This window comes from Schistocerca cancellata, chromosome 2 (genome assembly GCF_023864275.1).
Source record: "Schistocerca cancellata isolate TAMUIC-IGC-003103 chromosome 2, iqSchCanc2.1, whole genome shotgun sequence".
Lineage (NCBI taxonomy): Eukaryota > Metazoa > Arthropoda > Insecta > Orthoptera > Acrididae > Schistocerca > Schistocerca cancellata.
Genome location: NC_064627.1, coordinates 75412234 through 75429463, shown reverse-complemented (window position 1 = coordinate 75429463; position 17230 = coordinate 75412234). Strand labels below are relative to the sequence as shown.

General features: G+C 39.6%; 1 protein-coding gene across 1 annotated transcript in view; it reads left to right on the top strand.

Moving 5' to 3' along the window:
* Positions 1–17230, top strand: part of LOC126161351 (uncharacterized) — a 185838-nt gene that overhangs the window by 103031 nt on the left and 65577 nt on the right. Inside the window, exon 4 of the mRNA XM_049917119.1 lies at positions 7191–7301. Coding sequence (XP_049773076.1) covers positions 7191–7301 — 111 coding nt within the window. The remainder of the gene's footprint in view (positions 1–7190; positions 7302–17230) is intronic.

Genomic DNA, 17230 nt, shown 5'->3' with positions numbered 1-17230 from the left:
ATTTTAGCATGTGTCCTATATCGGAGGTTTTGGTGCTATTGGGCGATGCGACATCATTTCTTCATGTACTGTCTTCACTTCTGCCAATATAATTCCTTACAAGGAGGAAAATTAATATTATCATACCATTGGTTACTGGGTGAGGAAAGGAGTGGGTGTTTTCTAATGACTGTAATGAAAGAATGAATTTTATTAGTCTTCATTGTCAAATCAGGAGGGAGCTGCTTATGATTTATAATACTGCACCTGCGACTTCTGCTGGTAATTAAGATGGTTTAGTATATTGCGAGAAAGAAAGTAATGAATGTAAAAACCATCTCAATGTGGATAGTAACAGAATAAGCTGCGACTAAGTGCCCTGTAAGTACTGATTATTAAAGTAATCTATCTCTCTCTCTCTCTCTCTCTCTCTCTCTCTCTCTCTCTCTCTCTCACTCACTCACACACACACACACACACACACACACACACACACACACACAAACACACACACACACTCTCTATGTATGCCAGAGCACATTACCGCTAATAAGACAGCTAAGTCCACCATCACATCACAGCAAACGAATAAGGAAAAATTATTACCATTGTAGGAACAATAATCCTTAATTGACTGCATACATCATAAATATTACAACTTTATTACTTTAGTTGTCAACACCATTGCTGCAGTGTTCCTGTCAGATCACCGAAGTTAAGCACTGTTGGGCTTGACTTGCATATGGATGGGTGACCACCTGCTCTTCCGAGTGCTACTGGCAGACGGGTTACACTCAGACCTTGTGAGGCAAATCGAGGAGCTACTGGATTGAGAAGTAGCGGCTCCAGTCACGAAAACTAATAACGGCCGGGAGAGCTGTGTGCTGACCTAATGGCCCTCCATATCCACATCCAGTGATGCCTATAGGAGCATGTAGAATAATTTGACACAAATATCCTTTCATTCTAGGAGCCCCACTCTCCATGAAGGGGCCAGCAGTTCAACAAGTAACTGGAAGTGTGGATTATCTTTGTGTCTATATGATGGACGAGTTAACAGTACCTTTGTTTATGTGTTCTCTTTGCTTTCATAAGATCTAGCTGTTTTTGCTGGAGAGTATTTTGTTTCCTTGATGTTTGCGTTTAACTAAAGTAATTAACTAAAACTAAACTTCATCCAAACAGGTCTCAGAAGACCCTAACAATACTGACCAACCGCTTTGAAGGAATGAATGAATGGTCGACGTCAGTTCTGTGAAATGTCACACCATGTGAGGAAGTTGCCCATACGTACTTGTAGTTGCATTCCCATCGTTTGCTTCATAAGGAGCTCATGTAAGTCCTTGTCCTTTTCTTATGCCCTATCCAGCTTTGTTAGATCCACTGTCTTGCAGAGAGTGTGTTGATTCCTGAGAAGTAGTTGACAACTACATTGTCAGTGCCTTAGAGGTGATGGAATTTGGTAGTAGAATCATGCAATGAATTCTAACTGGTAAAACTGCCTACAAGAGCAGGAATTGCGAGGATTTTTAAATGCAAATGCATTGTGGTCTGTAAAGACAATGAAATGGTGTACTTCAGCTTGTGGTTGGAAATGTCTAATTGCTTTACAGACTGCCAGCAGTTAATGGTCGTAGACACTCCACTTAGTCTGCGTGTCAAACAGTTGCGGGGGAAAAGAATCAAGAAGCTCTCGTGACCCTTTTACCTTCTGTTGCAGCACAGCTCCTATAGATACCTGGCCAGCATCTACAATGACAGCTAATGGTACTGAAGACAGAGGATGAGCAAGAAGAACTGCATCTCGCAAGGAGGATTTCATTTTCTGGAAAGCAGACAATATTTCAGGTATCCACACAATGGGGCAGTTTCCTTGTGAAGTGTTGCTGGAAAGTGCTGCTGTGAGCAGTGCCTGGATGGCCACTTCTTGTGGTAGGTGGCACCTGTAGAAATATGCCATACCCGAGAAACAGCATAGTTGCTGATATGTTTCTGGCAGGGGAACAAATTGAAACAAGTCCACCTTAGATTGTAAAGGGTTAATACCTGCAGGAGCTGCCCAATGACTCAAAAAGTCCACTGCCTCTTTGCAATGCATGTACTTGTTACTGTTATCTCCAATCCGTAATTGTAAAGCCTCTCCAGAACAGTCTGTAGCTGAATTTCGTACTCAGCAGCAAATGCAGAAAAAATTAACGCCTCATCAAGGTACACAAAGCAGAAATCCTGGCTGTAGAGAACCTCATCAGCAGAACGTTAATCTGTTTGTGTGGCATTCTTAATGCCAAATGGGATGTGAAAATATTCAAAGAGGCCTGAAGACTTGATTACTGCTGTTTTTTTTGGACATCCTCTGGTGCTACCAGAATTTGATGATAGGCCTTCTAGAAGTCAATAACACTATATATTTGGGAGCCTGCCAAAGTGACCATAAAATCATGCTAGTGTGGAATAGGATAGTAATCTGTTGTGGTTGGTGCATTCAGAATGTGACAGTCCCCACAGACAACATGAACCATCTTCGTTTTCAACTAAATGGAGGCGTGACAACCCCCATAGCCTGCAATTCTTCAAACCCTTTCTTTGCAGCAGCATATTTAGTAGGAGCCAACCAATGGGCCTTGTAAGCAACTGGCAGCTCCAGCTTAGTGGGAATATGTATGACATTAAATTCTACTTGAAATTGTTGTATGGGCTGGTGTTCTGTTGAACATGCTGAAGTTCTCTCATTTGGGGGAGTAGTTACTGCCAACCCTGAAGCACGTCATACAGTTATCATACGTCTGTGTACAATTTCAGTGTTCATTGTAGAATGAAGGCTTTCACGACCGGTTGACATGGCTGTTTATATACTTTCCGGGATGCGAGGTCGTGGTCCAAGAACTTTTCTGCTCCTTACGTTTCGTCCAGGACTGCGCTGGACTTCCTCAGAGGCGCCTCTGAGGAAGTCCAGCGCAGTCCTGGACGAAACGTAAGGAGCAGAAAAGTTCTTGGACCACGACCTCGCATCCCGGAAAGTATATAAACAGTTCAGTGTTCATTGTTCATGTGGAACACAGCACCTCATATGGACACAGTTATGTTGTTATAAAAGTGGAGAAAATCTGCACCAAGTATGGGCTCAGCAGCGACAGAGATCAGGAAAGTCCATCAAAAGTTCTGTAAGAATCCTGAATTCACAACTGCATCTCCTTGGCCAAAAATAGGAATTCTCAAATTTTTCATTGTTGTGAGCTATGATTTGACAGGTGAACAACTTGATGTTGCAGGTAGGACACCAACATCTGAGCCTGTGTCAATCAAATAAACTTGCTCATTCCATCTGCCGTTGACATACAGTCGACGTGATGTTGGAACACTGTGAAGAATGGAGTGTCCGTCTGCTGTGTTTGAGTCAGATACATTGCCAACAGGAGGGAGTACGCTGTTCTCACATGGCAGAGAATTGGCAGCACACTTTCTTCTAGTGGGGGTAGAACTGTGTGCAGCAGAGTGTAGACACTGTACAGTGAAGCATTCTGTCGTGCCTAATTCTGATCGCTGCCCCATGTGGGTAATCACATGACTGTATGCATTTATGCACCAACTGTCTGAAGTGTGAATGATACCAACATAGTTTTGCATGCTGGTTAATGTTACCTTGTGCACTGCATTGTCTGGTAGGTTGAGGAATGCTAGAACTGGTTGGAGCTCCTCGAAGTTGCTGCTGAAGAGCACCAACACTGCAACATAGTGCACTCGTTTGTTTTGCAATTGAGAGCTGCTGCTCCTTAACAGTGTTGTTCTTAACCATACCCACAATGCCATGTTGTCAAGTTTGTGGGTTGTCCACTTGCATCATTCAATGACAGAGCACAATAAAATAGATCCACGATCACAAATTGCAAGTAGAAAGGTGAGGAGGTACTGGAAATCACTGCACTTTTCACCACAAAAGGTAATAGGCTCATCCAAATCTGTTTGAGAGTGATGTTGGAAACCTCATTTGTGGAAACCAGTGGTTGCAGGTAATGTCAGAAAGTGGAAAGTGCCTTGTCACCAATAATTGCACCTTGCCGCACTTTTCGAATGCAGATGTCTGTCTATTGTACACTCAGTGAAGTACACTGTTCTTGATGTTTACCCTCAGGATTCACGTTGTGTGCCACATTTGATAATAACAGTAAAGTTTGTGAGTCCAATGCTCCAACAGTGAGGACAAATTGCATGTTATCATCTAATATGCCATACCTCTTGAAGGAAAGCTCAAGAAGCTGGAACCAAGGATCAGGTTGTCGCAGCAAATACAGCGATGCAGCGAATTTACTACACAGCATGGAAGATGCTATGCAGCTTGGTGGCGAACTGTCTATGAACAGCATACAACACAAAGTGCCCGGGACGTGCTCAGCAGTTAGCACCACTTATGAAGTAGTCTGAAGGTGCTCTGGAACACCTAATAAGTGTCTTGTAGGTGTTATGTCCACATTAGTAGGTGAACTAATCTCACTCTTCATTAACTTACCATCTGCAATTGTTGTATATAATAAAAAAAATTTCCAATACTTTATTTATTTTTAATTCCAAAACATAATGTACTTTGTGGATAGCCCTCGTATAACTTTGTTACTTTAGTTAAACGCAAAAATCAGAGAAACAAAGTAATCTCCAACGTAAGCAGAAGTAGTAGTATACAGTTAACTGGATTGAAGTCATCCAGTCACCCTTAATTGGCTGTGTTGGACAAATCACATGATGATGACACACCATCCAGAGATAGATAGATAGATAGAGAGAGAGAGAGAGAGAGAGAGAGAGAGAGAGAGAGAGTTGGTTCATAAGTTGGGAATGAGCTCTTCAAGCTGTCACATTTGTCGATACCAGAGGCCAAAGAATGACTCCATCTTCAATGTATGTTGCATATAATGCCCTTCCATACTAATCTAGTTGCACAGTGTTATAAGGATTTGCATAAATAATACAAATGTAATTTAACAGATATGAGATATCCTCCATAATTGTCTTAATAAGTTTTAATCAATTGCTTTCAATATTAATCAGTTTTCCATTATCTCCTAGTAAATTTTTGTGCCATAAGTACAATGGACATGAGCATGAATTTTCGTGGGAACAGTAAATTGCTTTACCACATTTGGCGCTATTAGAAATAACACGTGTGAACTAATTTAACCTATCACTCCACCAGTATTAGTATACGTGACTAATGCTGTGTCTTAATAGGAAGGCAGTTATTCATCTGACAGTCAAACCATGGTACAAAGTTTGGCCAGAGTAAATTCTGGGACTAAAATGGATGTGGACAATAGAGTGTTCTAACTATAGTGAAACTAAATGAAGTGAGTCATGATAACTTTCACATTCAAATAAAATTTATTGGGCTGAATTTCCCATACTGATGCGAAAAGTTGAAGTGGCAATGAAAAGATTAATTGGTGTGTTTTGCTACTTCCATTCCTTCATATGCCCCTCCTTTATCCATGTCAATCTGTATGATTCTTTCTACTCCTCCTCCTTCCAGCAAAGGAAGAATTGGGGATCGGAATACCTCCACCTTCTTTCACGAGCATATAAGGTAAACATTGTTTGTACTCTTCGACAGTGAAAGCACAGTGTAGAACCCATGTACTTAAATGGTTCTTTAATTGATGTGGGCTTCGCTTAAATTGTTTGATCTGCATTACTCACCAAATGGGAAAGCACTGGTAGATAGACACAATAAAAGAACACACAAACACACACACAAAGTTTCAAGCTTTCGCAACCAACAGTTGCTTTGTCAGGAAAGAGGGAAGGAGAGGGAAAGATGAAAGGATGTGGGTTTTAAGGGAGAGGGTAAGAGGTCATTCCAATCCCCCTAAGATAAGTCTTTCTGCTCCCGGGATTGGAATGACTCCTTACCCTCTCCCTTAAAACCCCCATCCTTTCGTCTTTCCCTCTCCTTCCCTCTTTCCTGACGAAGCAACCGTTGGTTGCATAAGCTTGAAACTTTGTGTGTGTGTTTGTGTGTTTTTTTATTGTGTCTGTCTACCAGCACTTTCCCGTTTGGTAAGTCGTGGAATCTTTGTTTTTAATATATTTTTCCCATCTGCTGAAAACTTGAAATTGTTATTCACTCTTATGCCCTTAAGTCAACATCAGTAGTGTATGACATTTACAAGTGCTTTTGTAGTAAAGCATGGTGAGAGATAATGCCTGAATTTTGATATTCTGAGCACTTTCTTTATACTACATATTTCAAGAAATTGAATTCTCTAATTATTTCCGAAATGGAATGTCCCATGTGTCTAGCTCCAACTACCATTCCACATTAAAAGTCTATTGATTCCCATCGTACAGCCATAATCATGTTGGAAACCGTGAATCACCTGAGTGTAAATGACAGCTGCACCAACGCACTGGCCTTTTATAACTTGTCTATGTGATTCTACCGCCATCTGTATAAGAGCGTATCACTATCCCATGACTTATGTCACTTCAGTGCATATCTGTTGGGGCTTCTCACCCTCGGTATGTGCCCATTTCCCTAGAAGGAAGAAGGTACTCTTTTCGCAAAACATTATTGAGAGAGTTTAGAGAACTGACATTTATGATTGTAAAATATTCAGCTATCAACAGTGCATATCTCGTGTAAGGGTCACCAACATTATCTCGGCAGGTGTGTGGACACAGAGGTTAAAGAAGTGTCCTTTGTGCCTACTTGTGTTGTGCACTGGTGTCACCTGAGTTGCTGCTTGCATATTAAGAGCTATCCCACCACTTTTCTGCAAAGTTATGCAGGTTAGAGTGACTCTCAAGTCTGCGGAATAGGAAATTTGTACATAATGTGTTTCTCAGAATGCATAACAATTATCCGTCCTGCACTTCTATGCATTACATTTCAAAGTCACCCCTCCAAAAATAGTTGCTTTGATTACATTCCAAGAAGCATGTGCAAAACATAATTTTTCAGTCAACTATGCAGCTCAGGATAGGAGTATCTCTATATGAGAAAGCTTTTTAAATGTTCTCTCTATCAGTGTATCTGATAACGTGAATTGTGCATATTTCTGTGACCTTTGTGAAAAGTTGAGGAGGAATGAAAAACAAACTTTGATCTTAAGCTAATCTTGTATTTAAATAAGAGTATGAGTTTGCTATAATTGCATCCGAATTAAGGTTGTGATTGTAAATACAGTATCTCATTAATTTCTTCTTGTATTTAACAATTACAGATGTCACTAAAGGTGGTGGTGGTGGTGATGAGGATGATAATGACGACGATGATGATCATAGGGATATAACATCACCATCACTGGAAGAAGCTAACACCTCTACTATTGATAGTAAGTTCATATTCCTATTGAAATTAAAGTGTTTAAAAGCTTGTTATTGATAGCATTCGATTTAATATTGTGTTTGTAAATTTAGGTTTTCATTAATTTGTTCTTTTTGTTAACAGTTTTAGAACTCACATAGGATAGCATTGAATTTAAACAGATGTGAAACACATTCTGCATTGTTCCTAAGTTTCAGTTACACTGCCAGCAGGAAGACTTAGGGGCTAGGGGTAGTTACTAATAATACTCGGATACTTTGACTGCAAACTAAACATCACAAATCAATATCCGTTGAAGTAACTTCTGTTTTTCTTCCTTAAGCATACTGAAAACTTCAAAACTCATTCACTGGATACAGTTCACTGTTTTGGAGCATCTCCACTAGTTATATTGTAAACATTATGATTCGGCACTACATCTTTTGACCGTTATAAACTGAAGAAAGAACACTTTCAGTGGCATCATCACTAAAACATAGAACCCGAATGAAAATACGACGACACAGCATTCACTGCAAATTGCAAACAACCACAGAGAGACTTCCTAAGTGATGAATAACATAAAGTTCCAAATCAAGAAAGTCTACTGTGCAAGGAAACCATACGCAGTAACTGATAAAGTGTGCTCCGAATGCTGTGAAGAAAAAGAGACCAGTGAATGTGTGCAGTACTTCTTGAGATTGTAGAGAGTTCATGTAATTGCACTTTGATAATTCCCATAAAAATATTCTGTGTTTGGATAAAGGAGGTGTCAGTGTGAAACAGGCACTAAATTAAGACCAAACTGCAAAAACATGAGGAACTCTGCAAGGACTGTGCCCTTCATTCAGTTGGGTGTACTTTAGATTTTTATTTTAAATCATCTCTTTCTTAGGGATACTGCAAATAGAAACTTTCATTCATCAGGATTTTTTGGTTGTGCACATAATTTACTGGTGACTATGTAAGTAAATGTAGCGTGCAGATATCCTCACTTCTTATGAGCAACAGTTGTGATTAAGCTATACCTATTTCAGTCTCTCCTACAAGATAGCATCCAATATGCTATGAATAGGAGTGCCTATCCTGTTACACTGCCTCATGTTTCCTTCAAGAAGAAGCAGAGAATGGAATCACAAAACATCTAACACTTCATAAGAAACACCTGTCAATATGGTGAGCTCTTGGGTAAAGGGAGAAAGATAGAACAACTGAGTAGAAGTGCAAATAAATTTTTGCCAGTATGAATCTTGTTGTGAATTGGAAAAAAGCTATGGAATGGCATGACATATTCCTTTTCAAATGAAATTATTGTTTTTCTAGTTCCGTTAGTGAGTGCTATGTCAAATGACAATTACATTCCCTACCAGTTAATAATTTTGCCTCCATTGCCATTTAATGATTTTTTGGTATTGTAAAGACAATGTGTGTACTGTTGGAGTAATTAAATGCAAGCTTCTGCCTATGTGAGCAAAGATAAAATTTGGCATAGCTCTTGGATATGTAACACTTCTGGCAAATTGACTGAACCAATTACTGCTACTTTCTGTATGCATTTGACTGTAACAAGGCATTCTATAGGTAGACAAATGATTAATTAAAGATCCATATATCATCACTGTGATGATTCAAATTAATTTTGTGTTTATTTTTAGGAAATCACAAATAAAATTTCCATGACAGGTTTACAATGTAGTACTGATAAACAAAAAAGTTAAATTTGTCCTGTGTAGCTGGAATACATATTTATACTGTAATTTAGTGGAGTCTGTACTGGCATTTCTCATAAAATAAATAGTTGCTGTAAATAATAGCAGTGAACAGAGCTTTGCTTCACACTTTTTCTCACCAGTTTAGTAGCATTTTTGCAAGTGTAATGAATTTTTGTGTACCACAATTCGAAAATGGTGGTGTTGGATATTATATGACACATTCAACATTGTTCACTTTGCAGTTAGATAATTTTGTACTGTTTACAAAATATACATCATGATTAATTTCAAAACAATCTCTCTTGTAAATGGCATCAATGCTGAATAATTTGACGTAATGAACATAATCCTCAGTTCGTGAGTGCTAATGATTCAGTGATGATGACATACGAGGTGGTTCGAAAAGTTCTCAGAACAGAATAGAAAAAAATTCCACTGAAACTTTTTTTGTTTTTCAATGAAGTCTCCTTGTACATTAATGCACTTGGTCCAACAATGTTCCAGTGCCTTCATCCTATCTCGAAAATGAGTTTCCTCCTGGCCTGCAAAATAGTTATCAACTCTGGTTATCAGTTCTTCATTTGAAGTGATTCTTCATCCTCCAAGAAAAATTTTTAGTTTTGAGGATAGATGGAAGTCTGATGGAGCCATATCAGGTGAATAATGTGGGTGTGGCAAGAACTCATACCTTAGTTCGTATAATTTTGCCATGTCAATGGCACATGTGTGCAGGCGCGCATTGTCTTGATGGAAGATGACTTTCTTCCTTGCTAAACCTGGCCTTTTTTTTTCTTTGCATATCCTTTGTTGCAATTTGTCCAAGAGTTTAGCATAGTATTCTCCAGTAATTGTTTGCCCTGTGGAAGCTAATCTACAAACAGAATCCCCTTCGCATTCCGGAACACTGATGCCATTATACTTGCTTTCTTTGGTGGCGGAGAATCAGCATGTTTTTCCCTGCTTCAACTGTGGTTTTGTCTCTGGGGTGTAGTAGTGCATCTTTGGTCACAAACCTGTGCAAAACTCTTGTCTGTTTCTCCTAAAATGGGCCAAACATTGTTCCGACATGTCCATTCTCATGTGTTTTTAATCCAGCATCAAGAGTCGCATCACCCATCTTGCAGATAATTTTTTCATTTCTAATTCTTCAGTTAAAATATTACATACCTTTTCAGATGACATCTGGAAAGTGTGATCAATTTCACGCACTTTCAATCGGCGATCCTCCATGACCTTTTTGTGCTCTTTTGCAATGATTTCTGGATTAGTGACACATCTTGGCTGACCACTGCGGATCATCATCTGAGCTCTCCTGAACTGCTTGCATACATTTCTGTACGAAGTACTTAATCATTGCTCGAATCTCTGTTTTTTCTGTCTTCACACATTACTACACAGGAACAACAACAGAGCCATGTCACTGCCACAGCTCTCTTGCAAGAGCACTGACGTGGCACCTGTTTACAGGCAACAGTCCAATGAATGCACATGAACAACTCGTTACACTAGTGCTGACCTCTCGTGGTGATTCCGAGAAGTTTCCAAACCATCCTCATAGTTCAGTGTTGTGGCAATTGCATTAATTCTGCAGCTAATTGTAAAACAAGTAATACCATCTGCTGTGTAGCTGAAATAACAGCCACTGCACAGTTTCTGCATGTTACAGTTAGTTAAGTAATGAGCTGATTACTAAGCTACTTACACTGTTCATAAGTACGCTGACTGTTAGTTATTTGAATAAATAGGAGTCTACATAACACAGGTGCCAAAACAAATGTTTGCAATTCACATGTATTTTGTCTCATTAAATAAATAAATAAATTAAACATAAAAATAAGACTATACCATCCAGTGGATTACACTTCATTGTGCTTTCAGCAAGATGAGGTGGTGCAAAGGTTCCACCATCGAGATACATGTTTTTACCTTCAACTTGCAGAACTCCCCACTTCTTCCAGAAGTTCTTCCTGAAAAGTGTTTTTTTTTACAAAGAACAACTATTTGACTCTTCTGGAAGATTATTTGATTTTATTTGCCAGGTTACAAAAAGACTTGAATTTACAACTCAGTCTGCAACTTATTAGTAATACAAGCATGACTGAGCTATTCTAAGTTTATTGACAGACTCCTGCTGTACTTCATTCAACACTCTTAGGTCAGCATTAACCATTGTCATGGAATTTCATGATGGAAAGGCTCCATTGTGTGACACATTGTGTGACGCATGGTGCTGAAGACTCTGTGACTGCTTGTAATGGTAAGGTTTCATCTTAAGATGGTCTCAACAACATCTCTAACAAAAAGTTCAAACCTAATGAACCCAGAATCAGTTCAATACTCTGAGGTTGCCTACAATGTAGCTACAATTTCTCAGTTGTATCAGCCATTATGGGACAAGCATTTTGCGAACTCCCGACTTATTAATTCGCATCCTTGTATCCTCACATCAGCCGCCTCTATAATTGCTTAATAATGGTAATTATTGACTAATTCATTGTAATTACTAAAGCATAATTATATTGTCAACCATACAGTCCAGTAAATGTATCCATCTTGAAATAAAATCTTATAAGCTTCTGACATAACAGAGAAGCAATGTTTTAAAATGGTAACTTATCACAATTTTATGTGTCCTTACTCAGCGACATAATTTCAGGATTATTAGAGTCAGTGGTTGAACATCCTCAATCATGCCATGTATGTACTAACAGTCATCAACATACCATCTTAACCATGTCATATTTGGTGGGTTGTCTTATTATGATTCACTTTCCAGCTGTATTTATAAGCAATTACATTCAGAACATATAGTGTCATCATTAGTGCCATACATGTGCTTACCAATAGTGTGGTAGTCCCTTAACTTTACTTTATCTGTATCTTTTCGATTAATGCTATACTATACCATATTATACAACATTATACTATCCTATCTAACTATTGTCTGAAGTTCCTTGTGGGGGCACTACATCGAACTACCCGTGATAATGGGTTTGACAAACAGAAAAGGGAAGGGCTTGTGCAATGGAGCTATTGAATCGTAGAAAGAGGGAAGATAGACTGGTATCCCAGCAGGGGAAGTGAGAAAGGAAAAAAAAGATTAGGAATGTTGAGATCAAGAAGGCAGCCCCAAAACATTAATACTCTTCCTGCCCCCTCCCCGTCTCCAACCCCCCACCCCCACCATCCTGGACATTCTCCTTGAGGGTACTTTACTAGTGGGTGGAAGAATACTGATGACTATCAATTCTACAGAATGGAAACAACCAGCTTCACCCCCACAGGCCCGAAAAGGTTGGTCCTATCACCCTGCTCTGGAGAGTCTGTAGAGAGTATAGTGGTTCAATCAAAAGTTTCCGACAGCTTAACTCTAGTTTCATGCGCATTTTTTATGGTTAAATTTGTGACCACTCCAGTACAAACATGGCTCTTATAGTTTATGGCCATACACAAGGCTTAGACCTCTGGAAGCTGTAAGTCCCAATAATTCTCTCTCCTTCTCTTCATCTTTGAATCCTAGTTTCAACCAGAAAGAGTATTTATGTTGTAATAAACAACTTTGTCTTCCTCCCTGGAGTTCTCAGGTGCACCTTATAAGGTGGTACCCCTCAGCTAATGGAACTATTTTCACAGATAGTTATAGTACATTAGATTTTTAACTGCTGTCATCCACTATAGGTGCATACCACTCATTGTCATCCCACCAGAACCTCATTTATTTTGATCTAACAGTTCCTGTACCCTGTTTACCAGAAATTCTAACCTAATCTATGTTCCTGAGGTTTATTTCTTATGGAAGACCACAAACCTTCTGTACTGTACGTAACTTTCTCTTTTATTGGTACTAGGTCAACTAGAACTATGGCTTTTGGATGTGGCATCTTTGAAATTATATATTTCCCTTAATAGAAGTGATAGAACTTACTTTTTAACGTATGGGTGAACAGACTCTGCTTGTGAATGTTAACTAAAATCAGATCACCTATCCTATATCCTATATGGTGTTTGCATATCCTTTCCCCTTCTTTTGTTTCTCTTCTCCCCTTCTCTGATTAAGGACACCCTGAGATCCTCCTTTGTAACTGTCTGAATACACTAGTTTTCTGGGGGCCATTCAGTGTGTTTTAGCCTAGTTCTCCTTCCAATGGTGTTTCTATTACTTCTGGAGGAAAAATTTGTGTCTGGTTATTAAATTTTCAAATTCTTCCACTAATTCTGCCCATCTAGAATGCCTGTTCTCACATTATGTCCTACACAGTCTACCTAATTGAAGCATAATAAGGAGTGATGGGGGTTCGAATATAGAACCATGGGGCTAAACTTCACTAGCACCTCTGATAGTATAGGTTATTAGTTGTTCCTGTGACTCCTATTATTTTCACTTCACATACTGGAAACATCAGGAAAATCTGTACAATATTATGCTGTTCTAGTACTGATTTATTACATATATGTCACTTCCTGAATCTAAAATAATATTAACTGGCACAATTAAAACACACCTAAATAAAGCTTTTAGCCACACCCTTCATCAGCAAAAGACACACACACACACACACACACACACACACACACACACACACACACACAAAAGTAAGCACACCTAATGGCCAGAGATGCTGGAGTTGGCAGTCGTGTGTGTGTGTGTGTGTGTGTGTGTGTGTGTGTGTGTGTTGAACTGATGAAGGCTGTGGCTGTAAGCTTTATGTAAGTATGTTTTAATTGTTCATGTCTGCAATTTGACGTGCCTTCTGTACGGTAAGTAGCACTCTGTCTTTTTCCTGTTGTTGTGGTCTTCAGTCCTGAGACTGGTTTGATGCAGCTCTCCATGCTACTCTATCCTGTGCAAGCTTCTTCATCTCCCAGTACCTACTGCACCCTACATCCTTCTGAATCTGCTTAGTGTATTGATCTCTTGGTCTCCCTCTACGATTTTTACCCTCCACGCTGCCCTCCAATGCTAAATTTGTGATCCCTCGATGCCTCAGAACATGTCCTACCAACCGATCCCTTCTTCTGGTCAAGTTGTGCCACAAACTTCTCTTCTCCCCAATCCTATTCAATACCTCCTCATTAGTTACGTGATCTACCCACCTTATCTTAAGCATTCTTCTGTAGCACCACATTTCGAAAGCTTCTATTCTCTTCTTGTCCACACTAGTTATCGTCCATGTCTCACTTCCATACATGGCTACACTCCATACAAATACTTTCAGAAACGACTTCCTGACACCTAAATCTATATTCGATGTTAACAAATTTCTCTTCTTGAGAAACGCTTTCCTTGCCATTGCCAGTCTACATTTTATATCCTCTCTACTTCGACCATCATCGGTTATTTTACTCCCTAAATAGCAAAACTCCTTTACTACTTTAAGTGTCTCATTTCCTAATCTAATTCCCTCAGCATCACCCGACTTAATTTGACTACATTCCATTATCCTCGTTTTGCTTTTGTTGATGTTCATCTTATATCCTCCTTTCAAGACACTGTCCATTCCGTTCAACTGCTCTTCCAAGTCCTTTGCTGTCTCTGACAGAATTACAATGTCGTCGGCGAACCTCAAAGTTTTTACTTCTTCTCCATGGATTTTAATACCTACTCTGAATTTTTCTTTTGTTTCCTTTACTGCTTGCTCAATATACAGATTGAATAACATCGGGGAGAGGCTACAACCCTGTCTTACTCCCTTCCCAACCACTGCTTCCCTTTCATGTCCCTCGACTCTTATAACTGCCATCTGGTTTCTGTATAAATTGTAAATAGCCTTTCGCTCCCTGTATTTTACCCCTGCCACCTTCAGAATTTGAAAGAGAGTATTCCAGTCAACATTGTCAAAAGCTTTCTCTAAGTCTACAAATGCTAGAAACGTAGGTTTGCCTTTTCTTAATCTTTCTTCCAAGATAAGTCGTAAGGTCAGTATTGCCTCACGTGTTCCAACATTTCTACGGAATCCAAACTGATCTTCCCCGAGGTCGGCTTCTACCAGTTTTTCCATTCGTCTGTAAAGAATTCGCGTTAGTATTTTGCAGCTGTGACTTATTAAACTGATAGTTCGGTAATTTTCACATCTGTCAACACCTGCTTTCTTTGGGATTGGAATTATTATATTCTTCTTAAAGTCTGAGGGTATTTCGCCTGTCTCATACATCGTGCTCACCAGATGGTAGAGTTTTGTCATGACTGGCTCTCCTGAGGCCATCAGTAGTTCTAATGGAATGTTGTCTACTCCCGGGGCCTTGTTTTGACTCAGGTCTTTCAGTGCTCTGTCAAACTCTTCACGCAGTATCTTATCTCCCATTTCATCTTCATCTACATCCTCTTCCATTTCCATAATATTGTCCTTAAGTACATCGCCCTTGTATAAACCCTCTATATACTCCTTCCACCTTTCTGCTTTCCCTTCTTTGCTTAGAACTGGGTTGCCATCTGAGCTCTTGATATTCATACAAGTGGTTCTCTTTTCTCCAAAGGTCTCTTTAATTTTCCTGTAGGCAGTATCTATCTTACCCCTAGTGAGACAAGCCTCTACATCCTTACATTTGTCCTCTAGCCATCCCTGCTTAGCCATTTTGCACTTCCTGTCGATTTCATTTTTGAGACGTTTATATTCCTTTTTGCCTGCTTCATTTACTGCATTTTTATATTTTCTCCTTTCATCAATTAAATTCAATATTTCTTCTGTTACCCAAGGATTTCTATTAGCCCGCGTCTTTTTACCTACTTGATCGTCTGCTGCCTTCACCACTTCATCCCTCAGAGCTACCCATTCTTCTTCTACTGTATTTCCTTCCCCCATTCCTGTCAATTGTTCCCTAATGCTCTCCCTGAAACTCTGTACAACCTCTGGTTCTTTCAGTTTCTCCAGGTCCCATCTCCTTAAATTCCCACCTTTTTGCAGTTTCTTCAGTTTCAACCTGCAGTTCATAACCAATAGATTGTGGTCAGAATCTACATCTGCACCAGGAAATGTCTTACAATTTAATACCTGGTTCCTAAATCTCTGTCTTACCATTATATAATCTATCTGAAACCTGTCAGTATCTCCAGGCTTCTTCCATGTATACAGCCTCCTTTCATGATTCTTGAACCAAGTGTTAGCTATGATTAAGTTATGCTCTGTGCAAAATTCTACAAGGCGGCTTCCTCTTTCATTCCTTCCCCCCAATCCATATTCACCTACTATGTTTCCTTCTCTCCCTTTTCCTACTGACGAATTCCAGTCACCCATCACTATTAAATTTTCGTCTCCCTTCACTACCTGAATGATTTCTTTTATCTCGTCATACATTTCATCTATTTCTTCATCATCTGCAGAGCTAGTTGGCATATAAACTTGTACTACTGTAGTAGACATGGGCTTTGTGTCTATCTTGGCCACAATAATGCGTTCACTATGCTGTTTGTAGTAGCTAACCCGCACTCCTATTTTTTTATTCATTATTAAACCTACTCCTGCATTACACCTATTTGATTTTGTATTTATAACCCTGTAATCACCTGACCAAAAGTCTTGTTCCTCCTGCCACCGAACTTCACTAATTCCCACTATATCTAACTTTAACCTATCCATCTCCCTTTTTAAATTTTCTAACCTACCTGCCCGATTAAGTGATCTGACATTCCACGCTCCGATCCATAGAACGCCAGTTTTCTTTCTCCTGATAACGACGTCCTCTTGAGTAGTCCCAGCCCGGAGATCCGAATGGGGGACTATTTTACCTCCGGAATATTTTACCCAAGAGGACGCCATCATCATTTAATCATACAGTAGAGCTGCATGTCCTCGGGAAAAATTACGGCTGTAGTTTCCCCTTGCTTTCAGCCGTTCGCAGTACCATCACAGCAAGGCCGTTTTGGTTAATGTTACAAGGCCAGATCAGTCAATCATCCAGACTGTTGCCCCTGCAACTACTGAAAAGGCTGCTGCCCCTCTTCAGGAACCACATGTTTGTCTGGCCTCTCAACAGATACCCCTCCGTTGTGGTTGCACCTACGGTACGGCCATCTGTATCGCTGAGGCACGCAAGCCTCCCCACCAACGGCAAGGTCCATGGTTCACGGGGGGGTCTTTTTCCTATGTTGTTGATATTCCTACCCGGAGTTTCCATTGTTTGATAATATTAACTGGTATGTTTTCTATTTTTCCAGTGTCTTTTGATGTAATATATCTCCTAATTGGTTGTCCTGGTCCTTCCAGCAAGTCTTCTATCATACAAGCTCCATCGTTATACCTTTAATATT